Genomic DNA, 18746 nt, shown 5'->3' with positions numbered 1-18746 from the left:
CAGAAAAACCACCCAAATTCAGGTTGATGGAGACAAACCATATGACATTAGAAACTTTATAAACTGTAATTCTAATTATGTAATTTATGTTCTAATATGCGAGTGTGGCTTGAAATATGTGGGGAGAACCACACGTCCCCTAAAACAAAGATTTTTAGAACATCGCAGAAACATAATTAATAAAGTACATACACACAGTGTATCTAAACACTTTTTAGAGAGCCATTCCAGTGACCCTAAAAAGTTGAAGCTTATAGGTGTTGAGTCTATCCCCAAAACCATCAGGGGTGGAGACAGATTTAGAACACTCTGTAAAAGAGAAGTATTCTGGATGTATCAAATGAATTCAATTTTCCCAAATGGCCTCAATGAGGCAGTAGAACTAAATAGTGTGATTTAATTTATATTAAATATGTACATATATATATATATATATATTTTTTTCTCTCTTTTTTTATATATATTTTTTTATATATGTTTTTCTATATTTATAATGAATTTATATTATTTATATCTATTATATTATATTTATTTTTATTTTTATTATTTAATATTTTTATTTATTTTCTGTACACTTTCATATACATGTGTATATGTTCTCTTGACATTAGAATAATGTTTATTGAAGATTACTATCTATATATAGCTTCAGAATGTGTTTATCTCAATAGAAATGCAATCAAGTCTAATATCTCCTTCTATTTCGTGATGCTTGCTGTTATTATAAATTTTGTCCACAAGATGGCAATCGTTCTAACCACTTTGCCTCACTGCTATGTATGACGCGTCTCTTAACGCGAGAACTGCCTTCCTGTGAACACATGGGACGGAAGAGAGCGGATCACGTGACACCCGCTACTTCCGGCAACATACGCCGATTCTGAGGCTTGAAACGCACGCCAATAAGCGGCGTCTTCCGCATTTTGCCTCAGCCGATCACATGTCCAGACCATGTGACCGTGCTCCGTCCCACGTGTCCACGGAAGTTAGATCCTGATTGGGCTAACGTAAATGTGTTGTCAAGTATCCTTAGCAACGTATTCTGTCACCAATGACCAGCGGAAAAATTGACCAATCATCTACTATGAAACTTTGACCTTGTTTTTGTTTTTCTTAAGATTGTATTAATATTAACCACTCGTTATTACTGTATATATATATCCTTATGCCTCTCCACTTATAGATCATTCTCTCCTCGTTTTTTATATTATTTGTCTATATTGTGAATTATGCATGCACAGGTGCACTTACTTACCAATAATGGGAGGGGTATATAAACCCCAGACAAACACCATGAGACTATCCTTTGATAAAGCTGCTCCTATATGCAGCGAAACGCGTCAGGCACCTTGCACCAGCTACCTATTGCCAGCCAACTTTGCCAACTCTGCCACCCACCATCTTTTGGGATCCAGACCAGCCGCCACCGGATTGCTACACTCTTCAAACAGACCGTTTATATGGAGTCCTGAGGAAATACCCTCAAAAAAACCATCTGTTGGACTTGCTTCAATGCCATCCTAAGTAAGGATTAAAGAACCACATTTGGGACTACCTGCGGTAAATATCATTTACATCTTACTTGAAGAGATACTCCCCCTTTTCCGGAAACAGGCGACATATATAGGAATGGACCCTATCCCTAGGCAACTATCATTCATAGGTGCTGGTGCATTTGTTTTATTAACCCATTCATTTTTATCTGTGCATTTTATATAATAAATGTGATATTGCTTTTACTTTATTTAGCGCTACTATTTTTTTGTATATTTCCTATCTATCCTAGGGGGACTCTCAATCCCCCTCATTAGTAGCTGCTTCACATCTCAGCCCATCACAGCGCCCATTTAGGTTGTTATACAACCCTTCCTAGGTTTGTGCTGGTACCAGACGTGATGTATAGTAAGGAAGGCAGTATCAAACATGTCTTCTAAATATCTCCTTGTTGCTTTAATTGCAGTGTAGAAAGTGATAATTGTTCTAAAACCATATAACCGTATAATACCATGTTGGTCTGTTTAGTATTTGGCTGCAGGCTCTGCTGTACTTTTGGGTTTAGGAGATAAGCCATTACTTCCACAGCTAATGCCAGTTACGTTAGCCACTTTCAGAATAGCACCATTGTTCGCTCGCCACGCTTCGGGCTGGGTGTCTCGCTTTGCTTGCCACAACTTTACTAAAGGTAATAGATGGTGGCGTTAACCCAGGGTGGTGTGGGTTGTGCTACATAAGTTGCATAGCGTAAGCTGTGGCCGCAAAGATGAGGAAGTACCGAAAAACCCCATACAAACACACTAAATGTAAAGCTGGGTACACATATGTACAATTTCATTTTTCTTGCGACCGTTCGATCGACCGAATACACGTTCGGCCGTCCAAAACATACGACCGATCTGCGCGTACACATATGTACAATTTTACTTGCGACGTCCGATGTACTCCCGTCCAAACAATCGCAAGAAAAATATTGTACCACCGTACACACTCTCCCGATCTGGCTATTCGCACGATAAAAATGTACACAACATTATCATAATGGGCTGGATTAAAAGAGCATACCAAAACGAGGCGTGATCACGTGATTTTTGGGTGGGTGGGCGTTCCTGCTACACCTTCACGTGGCACTTATGTCATGGCAAGCACCTGTATGTGACACTCTGTTCAGGTCCGACCACCGTTTTACCTCAAATAAACAAAGTGTTCACAGTATTTTTTGTCAGTATTTTTTAATAAATGTTAAGTGTTTATGCAGAACAATGAACATCACATATCTATCTATCTATCTTCTATAACTATATCTGTCAGGAATGCACACACAACGAATATTCTTTAACAGCATGGCGCGGAAAGTACGGGGGAGAAGACTTCCTGTTGTTTACATGCTGCGCTGATGGAGGGATGACGCAGCTAGTCAACACCCACATGGGCGTGCTGCTTTTGGGAGGAATGATCGCAGGAACGGGCTGCATATCGATCGAACTTGCGTACACATGTCACTTTTCTTTCGATATGGAGCCGTCCTGTCGGAAGAATATTAAGCAGCAAAGAACCTCTGACTGACCGACCGTGGACGGCCAAGAGCGTTTTTGGCCGTTTATCGGTCGCAACGAAGGGATCGGGACTGCGTACACATATATACAATCGAACGGCCGTTCGTCCGCAGAACGGAAGAACGGCCCTACGATTGTACATATGTGTACCCAGCTTAAGTCTTGGCATCGGGTTCACTCACTTTACTGGACCAAGGAGTGGGCAGTAGTCCATCTTTATCAAAGGGTACCATTAATTGGTGGATATTCACCACGGGCGAGAAGTAGAGTGACCCGGTACAATCCTTCTAAGGTCCGATTCTGCCGCTAATTGCAGTTTGTGCTGCTGGTCGCATGAGTGCACCACGTAGTCGAATATCCAGGGGGGGGTGCGAATGTTTCGCGACTGGTTGTTCGCAGGGCAACATTCCTATATCTTCACATATATCGGCACATCTGATTATGTGTATAGGTGGTCTGCGGCCCACATGTACACTTGCTGCAGGGGTTAATGTGGATGGGCAAATGAAGATGTACACCTGTCTGTTATGCATTAGACACCAAAGTTGTTGTTCAATTTTTTTGCTGCAGTCTTCGAGACCAGTGCACACCCGCAGGTGATATTCAATTGTAAACGGAAAAAACAAACATCGGCTGCAAAAAAATATATAATATAACACAATGGTGTTCAAAATTATAAACCAATTGCATTATTTGCATTAACCAGATGAATGATTACTTGGATTACTTGGACAATTGGCTGCTCCAAATAGCAATCTGGGATATTGTTAGATTGACCTAAATCGAAACAGAGATAGCTATGTGTGTATAAATGCACATATATACCACTTGTGAGAGAGTGCCACACAATTGGATACAACAACATTAAAAGATTTTATTCCTTTATAATTAATATAACAATCAATTACACAACTATAAATGATTAATCAATAACAAAAAATAATATATAGTTAAAACATGTGATCACACTCTGTGTGCAATATCAAAGAACCATATCCTAGATTTAAATTAAAAAATATCTGACAGGGATATATAAAGTGTCCAGTGCTTTTTTTTTTTAGCTAATAAGTTGGAAGTTTGGCACCTGTTAGGGTGCAATGTCCCACCATAGTTCCGATCCAAAGCAATTTGGCAGATATATATCCACTACGACCAATTGGTCAGCTGGCGTGATTGCATCCAGTGTTAAAAGGCTCAGTCAAATGGTATCAAGACCCTTGGTTACAATTTCTTATCATACCTTTAGAGCTTTTGTAGATAGAATTCTAGAAGGACAAAAGTAGTTGCTTAAGGACGGCTCAAGCTCACCTGCACCGCTGCCGGATGACCCGCTGTTGGTGGTATGCTAGGCAGGGAGCGAGCTGTGCGTCTCCTCACTGTGTGTCGCACAGCCGCCTTTCACGTGGACTCGCCGGGACGATCGGTGGGTTGGGATGGCTATTTACACCAGTGTTTCCCAAACTTGATCCTCAGGGACACCAACTATAACTATTTTTAAGATGTCCTAGTTGGTACACAGGTGCATTTGTTACTGGCTAACAATGATGGCTAACCTTGACACTCCAGCTGCTGTTGAACTACACATCCCAGCATGCTCTGCATCAGTTTTAGCATTGCTAGATAGTATAACTTTAGCAGAGCATGCTGGGATGTGTAGTTCAACAACAGCTGGAGTGTCAAGGTTAGCCATCACTGGGCTAACACATTTTAAAAGCTCATTAAATTTTACCATTAACATCAGAATTTGTCTTAAAGAGTTTAGTGACCATCATCATGTCTGCCACAGTAGCTTGTAGGTGCTGTTATTGTGGTTTATAAATTATGTGTTGCAACAACAGCCTAGATAAATCTTTGTTTAGCTGATGACAGGAGAATGCTATTTGCCTGCAGTCAAAGGAAACCTTAATGTTCTAGAATACAATTACATTCTACTTAATAATGTTTTCGCCGCCTGGAGGAACGGGTGGTCGGACAGCCTGCCGGTCCGACCACCTGGTCGGGTCCGATGTGCACGGGACCGCACATCGGACCCGACGGCATGTCAGGAGGAGGCGATTTGGTCCGATTTAACAGGCCGATTGGTCGCAATCGGCCGAAATTGGACCAAATCGCCTTGATGTATGGGGGCCTTTACATCATTACAAGTATCGACTGTGTAGTAGAACATGTTAGGTAGACTAAAATATACTGAAAAAACTCTATTGTAGGTCATAAGTTAAGCAGGAAATAGAAATAGGATCAATTAGGGTTGCGCACAATGATTAATGAACAGAACTGGGATTGTGCCCAGGCGAATCTAGTATAGATAGTTCTGTAAAGGCATAATGGGTACATGGCTGGCCTGTTCTTTTCCCTATATTCCCTCCATCTGCTCCATTTAATGTGGATAGAGGATGCCTTAGAGAAATATACCACATCTGATGTCTCAAATAAGAAATGTTTATGGATCTTGTTTTCGATCAAGTGAATATTGGGTATATCGGGTGACTTCCAAAATTGGGCGATAGAGGCTTTAGCCGCGATCAAGATGTGTCCAAAGAGGTAATTATCACTGCTAGATAGCGCACCTGGTTAATAGTGGCAGAGAGCAATGAGAGGGTCCATATGTACAGACTGATTTAGTACCTTGGAGATGAGGAGAAAAATTTCCTTCCATAGGGAATGTAACACCGGGCATGACCAAAAAACATGTAGAATGTTTCCTACTGAGCCACATCGTCTCCAACACTGGGAAGAGACAGAAGGCCAGAACTGATGTAGTCGGTCTGTGGTAAGATAGGCCCTATGGACCAATTTATAATACATTTCTGAGTGGTCGATGCATTTAGAGATTTTAAAGCCTGAGTGGAAAATACATTTCCATACCTCATCTGAAAAGTCATTTGGCAAATCCTTCTCCCACCGATATTGTGAAGGGAACTTATTTTTAAAACATTTGGAAATTAAATAGGTACTGTTGTCTAGCATGGCGCCCGTCGGGTCCCATCGCATACCTTAACTTAAGGTATGCGATGGGACCCGACCGACCCGATTTTTAATACAATTAAAAAATTGGTCGCATCGTATGCCATTGTAATGGCATGCGACCGACCCGATTTTTACATTGGACCCAATGTAAAAATGGTCCCTGAGACCCGATTTTACATTGCACCCAATGTGAAATGCCCCCCAGACCCCCCATTGTTAACGCAACGCCACGATCAATGTGAACCCGAAGCGTGGCGAGCGGCGGTGGTACACATCCTCCGACCTTTTCATACCCCCACTATCCATGTCGGCATGGAGTTGATCTTATATAGTGTGGTGAGCGCAGCGAGCCACCGAGCCCGAAGCGTGGTGAGCGGACGCGTAATACATGTGAAGTACTGCCGCCCCTCTTGAGATCGCTGCGCTCGCCATGCTTCGGGTTGACGTTGATAGTGGGGTGGCGTTAACAATGGGGGGGGGGGCATTTCACGTAATTACCTATCAGGGTGGGTATACGATTAAAAATGGGGTCTCGGGGACCGTTTAACATTAAAATCGGGTCGGTTGTGTTGCATCGCATGCGATTTGGTCGCATGCGATCTGCCCGATTTTTTTCGGACCCGATGGCCTACAATTATAATCGGTGGCGCCGTGCTAAGAAACAAGTACCATTAAATATTTACACCAGCCAGAGACCCCCTTTTGTGGCTGGAGTTTCAATGAGGGCAAGTAGCAGCTTAGGCACCGAAAGCTGGGCGGGGGTTTGGGAGGGAAACGGCTAAGCCAATGCCTAACCTGTAAATATTTATAGAAGTCCTCTTTCGGGACTTGGTATTGTGATTGTATATGGGAAAAGGGTACTACAATTCCATCTTCGAGAATGCTTAAGGCTCTTTTTAGGTTCGCACTCTTACCTCTAATATTTTTTTTTTTTTACGTGCTGCGCCCTTTCTCTGGAATGCTCTACCTTTCCCTGTCAGGCTATCTATCTTTCTGCAACACTTCAAGAGGAGCAGGCTCTCAAGAACCACTTCACCAAACCCAGCCAACTCTCATCCTAACCGTATTACTTGGACTATATTTACTATGACTTGAACTGTAACTAGGTGTTCTAGTTTTGCCTATTTATTTATGTACTCTGTAATTGGTTGCAGTGGATCTTTTGTGCCGCCATATTTATAAAGGATAATAATAATAGGCTAAAATATTGCTGTTGAGATAACCTACTGAGATATCCTGATCTTGCCAGTTTCCCTGGAGTGCCACATTTTCTCAAGATATTGCTGCTGGTATATATACAGTATTTCATGGTTTACATAGCTCTGTATACTGTAACACCGGGTGACGGCCGGTGAGGGTGTGGGAGCATGCGTCAGCGCTCATCACCCTTTCATACACACTCAGAGGTTTTGAGTTTAAAATTGCCTAGTGTGTATGGGCCTTTTTGTCCTACAGTTACAGCTGATCTTTATACTACCAAGAAAGTAATCTCAGCTATTGTAAATTTGTTTCTTTTAGTTGTCCTATTTGTTTTTCAATTTTGTTAGCCTCAAAGCTATAACCGACGCTTGCATTTTAGTGGCTATTTTGCGCATATCTGAGATGTTGGCACTCAAAGGGTTAATCTCCAAGCTATTGTGCTGTGTAACCTGTTGATGCTCTATATGGTCTAAGGATTATAAAAAAAATTCACATCCTTGGTCTTAATTTGTTTAGAAAACTTATGGCACATAGAAGTTATTGATTCATTTGGCAAAATTTGTTTTGCAGGTGATGAGACCCGACAACGTGTAAAGTTTTCAGATGATCGTGTCTGCAAAAGTCACCTCCTGGATTGCTGTCCGCATGATATTCTTGCAGGAACGGTAATAATAATGATGATGATGATGTTTTCTTGAAATATTATTAGAATTGGATGAAATTTTTTTTTTTTTTTGCTTTTTTATTATAGCATGTGTTGTATTGATTGGGTAATACATCTGAATCCATCTCTGTGACCAGCTTTAGGTGTTAATCAAATTAGGTGCAAATTTTTCTCCACAATTTCACATAGTGAATTCATTTTGCAATCCAATTAGAAACTTGCAATAATACGGAATAGTAGAGTAGAATTGTATGCTTTTCACATTGTGCATCATAAATGCACAAATCAGCCATTTGACAACTATTATAAACATCTATAGTGTTCACTCTAGGATTTTTTTAGGGCAGGGTGCTACTTCCCTAGTGGGCAACCTCCCCCCCAATATCTTACAACTGACGGCGGGGTGGCGGCGGCACATGGTAAGAGCTGTCAGGGCGGTAGGCAGTACCCTGATAAAACACCTAGAGGGAACACTACATTACACATTAAGCCACACACCATAATGCCCAATACACATTAAGAGACACACCGTAATGCCCATTTCACATTAAGCCACATACCGTAATACCCAGTACATATTATACCACACACCATACTGCCCATTACACCGTACTGCCCATTACACATTATGACAAACATTGTTGAATATAATGCCCCCAGTACTCTTGCTTATAAATTTAATGCCACCAAGTAGTGCACCTTTCACAACGCCCCCCAAAAGTGCCACTTACATTTTGTTCCCAGTCCAGGCAGGCCACCCGGCATCCGCTGCCTTCACTGCTGCTGTGGTGGAAGGAGGAGTGCAAAGCAGCAGCTGCACAGAGAAGAGATGTGCTGCATCTGTCTCCTTTGCTCAGTGTGGAGTGGGAGAGAAGAGGCAGCCTCCCCGGTCCGTGCTACTGCCGGGGGGGGGGGGGGGGGTGTCTGTCGACAGAGGGACGGGTTGGGGGGGGAAGAAGCAGCTTCTGCTAACTGGTGGGATGGGGAGGGGTGACCGCTTCGGGTTTTTTGGTAGCGGCCCGAGCACAGTGTGGTAACATACCGTGGACGGGACACCTAAACAGGACTCCTACATGGGAGTCCACGCTCTGGCTCAAGGAGCGTGGACACCCGGCCAACACATGTCTAGGCACCAGGGGACTCTGAGTCGGGGCAGTGTGCACAATTTGGGAACATCATTCAGATTGTGTGCAGGCCGTCAATGTCAGTGGTTGGCCCGGCCGCCATTGTTAGGCTTCCTTCCTTCCCCCAAGCTCTGCCTCTGGGCTTTCACACACATTGGCCGTCTGTTTTAGCAGGACGCTGGTGAACGGGCAGGGCGCGAGCTGCCCTTTAAAAATGGGGCAGGACGCTGCTAAAACAGCCTAACACTACATATATTTTCCTTTTTCCCACTAATGTCATTCTAGAGGTTAGTCACTTATCTGTGGTCCATGCACTTTTTCATGCACTTCTATTCCATTGCATATGGCTGACAAGTCTCACCCCCCTGCTCTGTGTACAACAGATAGGCATTTTTAATTGGATTGAAGAATACTCGGGAGTGCACATTCCTGTATATGAGTTCCATATACTCGCACATCATTACATTGACCCTTCTGTCTGGTTGCCTAGTGTAATGTTTTCAAACTCCAGTCGTCAGATTCCTAACAGTACGTGATTTTCCATACTTTGTGCTTCAGCACAGGTGCATACATGACTCACTGGAATGTTTAAAAGATTCACAGGTAGTGGTAATTCACTTATGGGGAAACCTGAAAAAAAAACATGCAGCTAGGGTCTCCGGAGGACTGGAGTTGGAAAACTTTTGCCTAGGTCAGTGTGCAGTTCTCAAGACACACACAGTCCAGGTTTTAAAGCTAGCCATGCTTCTACACAGATGATATAATCCAACTGGCTGAGGTACTAATTCCATGTTTGGGAACCATTGGCCAAGGTTATTCAAACCACAGTTGGGTAAATTGTGATAGTTAAAAGTTTGCATAGTACTAGTTATTTGCCATGTATTCCCCCTCCTTCTCCCACCACCCCATCTTACTCCTGTTTCTCCCACATCCTTTTCCGTGTCTTTAATCTTCCCCACTTTTTATCCCAAGTCACTAACCATCTCTTCTCCTCCCCCTTCTTTGCCTTGTCTGTCTCTCTTTGGGGAAATGTATTAAAGCAATTTGTTACTCCTGTGAGTAGCAATCTGCCCCCCTCCCCAGGGTACCCCACTTCTCCTCCTTTTTATTTATTGTTCTATGTTCAACTAAACTGATGTGTTAAAAATGAATACTTTTTTTTCCTCTCCAATAGAGGATGGACTTGGGTGATTGCACCAAGATTCACGATTTGGCACTGAGAGCTGATTATGAAATTGCAAGCAAGGATAAAGATTTATTCTTTGAGCTTGATGTAAGTTGGTTTTTTTTTTTTTGGACTGTGTTGATGCCCTTTTAACAATGGGAGAAAGCAAATACTTTCAATGCAGTGATATTAGTTAAGAAGTTAGTCCACTTGAGATTGCTTTTAAATATTCACACAGTTACTGCTAATTGATTAAACAAAAAAATATTTTGAGTTGTCATTCCTGTAATGTAACTTTTGCATACTGGTGTAAATTATTGGCGATGATCGGGTAATCATACTTAATCAACAGGTCACATACTTGCATGCTCAGCTGTTCAGTGGAAGTCACACCTGTTTATATAGAAGCCAGTGGTTCTTATATAATGACATGAGTGGCAGTTACTGGACCAGTTAAGATTTGAGTCCCTATCACTAGACATCAATGTCTTTGCTGCTTCACAGCTGAGTTATGGATTTCATTCCAACCAGGGTCCTATTTGTGTGAAGTTTGTATGTTATTCACATGTTGGTGTTTCTCCCCTCCTTTGTTTTGTCCCTCTGACCAAAACATGCTAGTACGTTATTTAGCTTTTTGTTAAATTAACCCCGATGTTTGCGTAATAACAAATATAGATTGCAAGCTCTACTGGGACAGGAATGAATGGGAATCTGTTTTATAGTAAATAGGTACTATAAATATAATATGTTGCTGCTTGTATAAATAATATAGGTACTCAAATCCATTACTAAAGTAGCCCTAGCAGGTTGTTTTCTGTATTTAAAGAAGAAAAAGGTGGAGTGGTGCGCTATCAATAGCAGCCGGCACAGGGTTGTCAGGCCCAAAAAATATATAGAAATATAAACAGTGGTGTGCCAGCACTAGCTGTTCTAACCAGGTAAGCAAGACGGTTCTCATAAAGTATTTATTAATTAATATCACATTAAGCATCTATCATAGATCATATAAAATAAACATGAATAAAACATATAGATAAAAAATTTAGCAATAGTATAGAATATACTCTGGGTGATGTAAGAAATTGGGTCTAGAACTTCATCAAGATGACTTGGAGAAATAATATTACCATCTTTTATGTCTCCTGGAAGAATTTGATATGTCCAGGAATCCCAATGTCCTTTGCCCTATAATTCCAAGGGCTCAAGCCTCCCTATTAGGCGTGTGGTCTCCTTTTGTGGCTGGATTAGGAACAATGCAGATATCCCAATATTTGAAAAGTCCAGATTGTCAGGAGTTACCATTCGTCGGTGGGAGAGTGGACTGGTCACGTTAGATGAATAGATGAGAGTCCAGACTGGTTGGTATCAGCTCAACGCGTTTCCCCGGCTAGTCTGTGGCTGGCTTCCTCAGGAGCTCCATCTTGATGGAGTCCTAGACCCAAATTCTTACATCACCCAGAGTATATTCTATACTATTGCTCAATTTTTTTATCTATATTTTTTTTATTCATGTTTATTTTATATGATCTATGATAGATGCTTAATGTGATATTATTAATAAATAAATACTTTTTGGTACTTATGTAGTATCTGGGCTGCCGATTTTCTGATTGTATGCCTTACCTTAAGGCATACAATCAGATGCGATTTGACGCGATTTTCGGCAAAATTGCATCGAATCGCATGCGATGCGATTTTGCATAGGATTCAATTTTAACAAGGTCCTGTTCATTTCCCCACTATCCAAGTGGGCATGGAGATGGATATAAACCTGTAGCGAGCCACCAAGCCCGAAGCGTGGCGAGCGAACGCAGATTTCTTAAAAAGTATTCTGGGGCTCGCCACGCTTTGGGCTCGGTGGCTCGCTACGCTCGACACAGGTTTATATCCAACTCCATGCCCACTTGGATAGTGGGGAAAGGAAAAGGACCCCTTTTTCCCATTGAATTCTATGTTAAAATGGACTCAGACCATTTTAATATTGAATCCTATGGAAAAATCGGGACCATCGCATACGATTTGGTCGCATGCGATGCTACAGATCCGACCCGATTTCTAAATTGGATGCCCAGATACTACATAAGTACCTACTTTTTTTATGAGAAACAGTCTTGCTTACCTGATCAGAACAGCTAGTGCTGGCACACCACTGTTTGTTTTCTGTATTTGTTTAATTATCCACTGACCAAAATGCATACTAGGAGAATAAAAGTCCTCACACGTGGGGCTAGGCCGGTATTCAATCCTGGACAAAAAATGTATTTTGCCCGAATTCAATTCACTTTATTGAATGCTGTGTGTATTGTCAAATTGCCACAAATTCCTGTGGTTTTGTTGACTTTGTCCTTTTTCGACAGTTGTTGCAGCTGTTTTCGCCCATGTTGATTCATTCTTGAGATTAGGGGAAATTCATTTATCGGAGTGGTTCCTTGAGCTGAGAATGGGAACATTTAATGAGTGGGGATAATAGGTTCAAAACATTTGCAGAGGAATTAAAGATGTGAGACCAGTGTATGCTTTCAAGTTGGTTAATTAGCAAAAGTGTTTAACAAAAAAAATTCCTGCCACCAAGGCAGTCTGATTTAAATAGTTGGGGTGTACAGTGAGAAATCATGAAATGTTAGAAATGTAAAAAATGCAGGTCAAGGTACAAATAGTTCCACCAAGATTGAGTAGTTTATATGTTAGCAATCTAAAATAGGACCAATACTTTATTTGGGTGGAGAGGGTTTATTTAAGAGCTTGTCTGCATGTGTACCGCGTTTTATATGAACTGTAGAGGGCCAGCATGAGATGTAGATAAACCAGAAAACTGAAGTCCCTTAACTCTTTGAGTGTCAATATCTCTGATAGAGATGTTCAAAATATCTGGCAAAAATACCAGTGTTGCTCACATTTGTTATATATTTGTTATAAAAAATCAAATAAAAAATTTGAAAAAAGAAATAGGATAGTATATCTATCTATCTATCCTATCTCTATATATATATATATATATATATATATATATATATATATATATATATATATATATATATATATATATATATATATATATATATATATATATATATTTATCCATATTATCTATATCTCTGGCTGGCTGGCTGTCTGTATATCTATCTACACACACACACACACACACACACACACACACACACACACACACACACGGCACTGCAGGACTTAATAGAAGCCAGGTGGAAGGTAGCGTGCCCCGGTGCCAGCAGTAGGGACCTTGCAGCCCCTTGTAGATACAAGGTGAAAGAATGGGCACTCAGGGACTCTCAGTAAGGTGAAAGGTGGACTGGTTTATTCAGTCAAAGCGCCAACGTTTCGGGGTCTCCCCCTTCGTCAGGACATACCACCATGTCTGTCCTGACGAAGGGGGAGACCCCGAAACATTGGCGCTTTGACTGAATAAACCAGTCCACCTTTCACCTTACTGAGAGTCCCTGAGTGCCCATTCTTTCACCTTGTGTGTGTGTGTGTGTGTGTGTGTGTGTATCTATCTATCTATCTATCTATAGATATAGATATGAAAAACATTAAAGGTCACTATGATGTATAAAATTTGGGCTTGCCAATTTTCACACCAATTTTGACAAATTCCCTTGGCATGCAAATGGTTACTAAACAATAATTCCAGTAATTGGACCTTTTATTTGTACTTCATGAGCTTGTAGTTCTATTACTAAGAAATATTGCCCAGCTGCCTGCATTGAAATCTCCAAACCAATGTTTCCACTCACGTTACCGTGGAACCTATTGTTATAATTTACATTGCATTGCAAAGGAGTTACCTGGAAAAGCAACTCTGCACCCCTATCAGTTCATATTCATGCAGTGAGCTGTGCGGCATGCATAGTTTGTAGTAGCAAACGTCTGAAATGTGTATGGTAAAAGGAAACGCTGGTATTGTCGACTAGTTAAACATTTCAACGTATATGTGGGCTTGGGATGCGGCCATCTGGTCTACAGCTGGGGTAGCCAACCCTAGTCCTCGAGAGCTACCAACAGTGCATGTTTTGCAGGTCTCCTCACAGAATCACAAGTGAGCTAATTAGCTCCATCTGTGGATCTTTTAAAATGTGTCAGTGATTAATGAGTGCAGCAGCTAGGTTGTCTGGAAAATGTGAACTGTTGGTAGCTCTCGAGGGCTAGGGTTGGCTACCACTGGTCTACAGCATGATGGTCGACAGTCATTAGGTCGACATGGGTCTAGATGGACATGGGGAAAGGTCGACATGGTTCTAGGTGTAAAGGTCATTAGTTTGTCAATGTCTAGGTCGACATGGGGTTTTTCACTATTCTGAGCCGACATGTGCCTGCAGGCAGTATTTCCTGCCCTACCATCCACTAGGGCGAGGTGGAAGAATAAAATAGTGTGCCGTGTAGCGAGGCACTGTGCCCGACGCATAGCGAGGGGATGCGGTGCACTTTAAACTGTCCAAGTCGACTGTGTTGACATTCAGGTAAGAAAAAAGTGAAAAACCCATGTCGACCTAGACATTGTCGAACTAATGACCTTTCAACCTAGAGCCGTGTCGACCATAATTCTGTAGACCAGGCCTGGCCAACCTGTGGCGCTCCAGATGTTGTGAAACTACAAATCCCATCATGCCTTGCCACAGTTTTGCTATAAGGGAGTGTTAAAACTGTGGCAAGTCATGCTGGGATTTGTAGTTTCACAACATCTGGAGAGCCAAGTGTTAAAACTGTGGCAAGTCATGCTGGGATTTGTAGTTTCACAACATCTGGAGAGCCACAGGTTGGCCTGTCCTGCTGTAGACCAAATGATCCCAACTTGTGTGCTTCAATATGCTTTAAGACATTATATAGTTATGGTTTTTTATTTATTCCCATTCATGGGCTAATTACATAGTGCTAATTATATTTAAAGAGACTTTGTGGTACTTTATCGAGGAGTACATTAGTACATACTTTCCATTTGCATGGCTGAATTTTATGGGATGTGGGTGATGTAAACATCAAAAAGTTATACAATGGAGAGTGGTAGGAGCTGACTGACGGGCTGTTCAGCTGCCATGTTTCAGGTTGGGTTTCAAAAATGACAGACTGGAGCATCACTATTTGAAGCTTGATACATATGGCCCATTATCATTGTTTAATAACAGATGACCACAATATCATGTTAGAAATAGTGCATTTATAGCATTGCATCTCACCGGCATACAATTATTGACTTTTAGGCTATGGATCATTTGGAGAGCTTTATAACGGAGTGTGACCGAAGGACTGAACTTGCAAAGAAACGTCTTGCTGAAACCCAAGAGGAGATAAGTGCAGAAGTTGCTGTAAAGGTATTTACAAAACCAGATTCCGTATTATTGTCATGATTGTCATTTATTTGTTCACAAGCTAGTCTACCAGGGTCCAATGCCAAATAATACCCCTTTTACACCAAAACGCTGGGTCGCACCCGGGTTTTTGGACCCAGCTCAACACTGGTGCAACCTGGCGTTTGTCACCTTTTATACCACAGTCTGTCCCGGCAATATTCCCCTGCATGGGTTCTTTCCCCTCATAGATCCACACGGGTGCAGAGGATTCCAATACTGCACATTTTTGAGTTTAAAAAATACTTGGGATTAAAATCCTTTAGACTGGTATTATGTGAATCAAAACACACCATTGATTGGGCAAGGGGGCTTTGGGTAGGTGACCTTCTCAGTTCCAGTTACATTGCCCTGTCAGGCTCCTCCAGCAGCATATAAAATAGATGGATTCCAGTGATGTGGCTGCTCTTAAGGCCCCCATACATTAGGCCGACTTGTCCTAAGGACAAGTCGGACCCAATTCTCCTCCGAGCCGCCCGGCCGCTCCCCGGGAGGCTCACATACAATTTAGGACTTGATGAGCCAGTTTTTACATGTGATAAATCGCTTGTGATTTATCACATGTAAAACAAATGGGGAGCTGCAGCACGGTGAGGAGTAGTGGGGCGGGTAGCGGTGATGCCAATGAGGAGCAGGTGGGGTGCAGCGCCAGTAGTGGGGGCGGGCGGCGGGTTCGGCGAGTGCTGCTGACTTGGCCGGGCATGTGATCACAAATAGTGGGGACGGGTGCCGGGTGCGGCGAGCGCTGATGACCTGGCCGGGTATGCTGTGATCACAAATAGCAGCAGCGGAACGGGCAGTGCAGTGGCGGCTATTAGATTTTTAAAATACCTGTGAAATGACCGGCCGTTCTCTGATTGGCTGAGAGAGCTTCCACCTACAGAAGTCCCTTTTAATCATCTCTATGGGAATGAGATGCGTGAAAGAGGCATAGGGCGGTATTCAATAAGGCTGATTCGCCAGGTTTTTATGGCGATTTTGTGCTGTAAGGCGAATTTCTGACTAAAACAGTGAATCACCCTATTCAATGACCAGATGGCGAATACATTTCAAGGTTTTTTTCGCCATGATTCACCGAGTAGCAATCGCTATATTTTTATGGTGAAGTGGAAGGTGAACTTTTAAAATAAAGTGTTTTGTTTTTCACAATTGGTGTAATTGAATACTGCCCATAGTGAGACTGGAAAGGGAAAAAATATCAGATCACAGGTAGCAAAGAGGGTAATAGGATAGCAAAGAGGATGGGGTGGGGGGTGGAAGTATAGTTCTTTTGTATACCCTTTTTTCCCTTAATCCCAATCCCAAATTTAGAACCTGTCGGTCCCAAAATTTCAGGATTACAAAAAGATTTCAGAATTTATATGGACAATATAATATGATAATGATAATGACAATATTGAATATGAATAGTCCTAAAACTTTTGTTAATATATACTGCCAATACAAATGTATGTTAGTCCCAGAGACTTTTTTGTGTGCCATCCTTGTCTTATTTATTTTCAAGGCAGAAAAAGTTCACGAATTAAATGAAGAGATTGGAAAACTACTGGCAAAAGCTGAACAGCTTGGGGCTGAAGGAAATGTTGATGAGTCACAAAGAATTCTACTGGAGATGGAGAGAGTGAAGGCCAGAAAAAGAGAGGCAGAGGTTGCTGTTTTATTTCACTTAATGTAAACTCTTTCAAAACTTTTTAAAAAGAAATACATGGTAATCTATTTTTTGCCACTTTGTTATTGACTATGGGTGGTGAATACCAGTGGTATCTGGTTCCTATGTAATAACTACAGTGGATGTAATCAATAGATACTAGAAAATAATGGTAAAATAGAAAATATTGTTAATAAACCCACATAAACGTTCCAACCCGTTCCAAGAAAACCCGGTACTTGTTTCCTAGCCTTAACTTAATGTATGCGATGGGACCCGACCGCTTTAAACATGTTTTTAACGCACTTTGAAAATCGGTCGAATCGCATGCCATGCCAACACACTTCGGGTTGACGTTGATTGTGGCGTTAACAATGGGGGGGCATTTGACATAATTCACCATCAGGGTGGGTTTACTATTAAAAATCGGGTCTGGGGGGGCATTTAACGTTGGGTCCAATGTAAAATCGGGTCTCAGGGACCATTTAATATTGGTTCCAATGTAAAAATCGGGTGCATCGCATGCGGTTTGGTTGCATGCCATGCGATCGACCCGATTTCATACAATTAAAATCAGTGGCGCCGTGCTAGGAAACAAGTATCGAAAACCCAAATCAATTTAGGGATTGCTTAGGCTTTTTTCGTTTGCTATGTAATTGTATTATGAAATCCCCCCCCCCCCCTCTGGTTATGTCTTATGTGGTTTTAGTAATGTGTCCTGTAATTTTTCTTTCCATAGTTCTAATTTTTCTAATTCTTAGCTTTTATATTGCACATACCGATTACAAAGTGCTAAATGATGAAAATGTATTCATTCACATCAGTTCCTGCATCTAGTTAAACTACCAATGTGATTATTATTATTATTTTTTTTTGGTCTGTGGTAAGAAACTTGAAGTGTTTGCATAAAGCAGTTGATCGCTGGGAGAACATACCCATGCCACATACAGTAGCTCCCTGATCACTATCAAAGTAGGGCCCCCACCATAACAGTTAGGATATTGGGGAGAGGAAAGGTTTGTCTTTAGTGGTGCACCAATTAGCAAGAAAGAGATCATAAAATATACCTTTTATTATGAAGTGTCTGAGGAAGATCTGCGAAGTGTACGCCTGCCAACCAAGCCGTGCGGACGTCTTCAGATCACTGTCTATAATTTCTGTATATCAGTCCTTTTCAGGACTCTAATGTATTTGTGTATTTACCTATACGCTGCCTTCACCCGACTGATAGCCAGCATCTAGCGTGCTAACTAGCACTCCTGAAGGGGAGACGCAGCTGACGTCAGCTACTTGCCTAGTGCCTACGATAATAGAGGTGACCTCAACCGCAGTAAATGTATTTCACCACAACTGTATTTCCATTGGGACTATCATAGCCCATACAGTGTAGGAAATAATACAACACTATCTACTTGCTATTGTCGGGTGAATTATCTCTCAGCCATATATTAATACTTACGCCTGTCTGCCTACAGCAATATCTCTTTAATCTATGTATGGGTTCAGTGTCAGTACACTCACTGGTGCTGCTGCACCGTAAGGTACTGTAACAGCCCACATTACATAAG

General features: G+C 41.7%; 1 protein-coding gene across 1 annotated transcript in view; it reads left to right on the top strand.

Moving 5' to 3' along the window:
• The window catches only part of LUC7L (LUC7 like), a 40450-nt gene that overhangs the window by 7928 nt on the left and 13776 nt on the right, over positions 1–18746 (top strand). Inside the window, exons 2-5 of the mRNA XM_083153435.1 lie at positions 7788–7882; positions 10180–10278; positions 15384–15494; positions 17035–17178. Coding sequence (XP_083009561.1) covers positions 7788–7882; positions 10180–10278; positions 15384–15494; positions 17035–17178 — 449 coding nt within the window. The remainder of the gene's footprint in view (positions 1–7787; positions 7883–10179; positions 10279–15383; positions 15495–17034; positions 17179–18746) is intronic.

Source organism: Crinia signifera, chromosome 7 (genome assembly GCF_055691185.1).
Source record: "Crinia signifera chromosome 7, ASM5569118v1, whole genome shotgun sequence".
In the NCBI taxonomy this organism is placed as follows: Eukaryota; Metazoa; Chordata; class Amphibia; order Anura; family Myobatrachidae; genus Crinia; species Crinia signifera.
The sequence above is the reverse complement of the archived record's forward strand: the minus strand, read 5'-3'. Positions and strand labels throughout refer to the sequence as shown.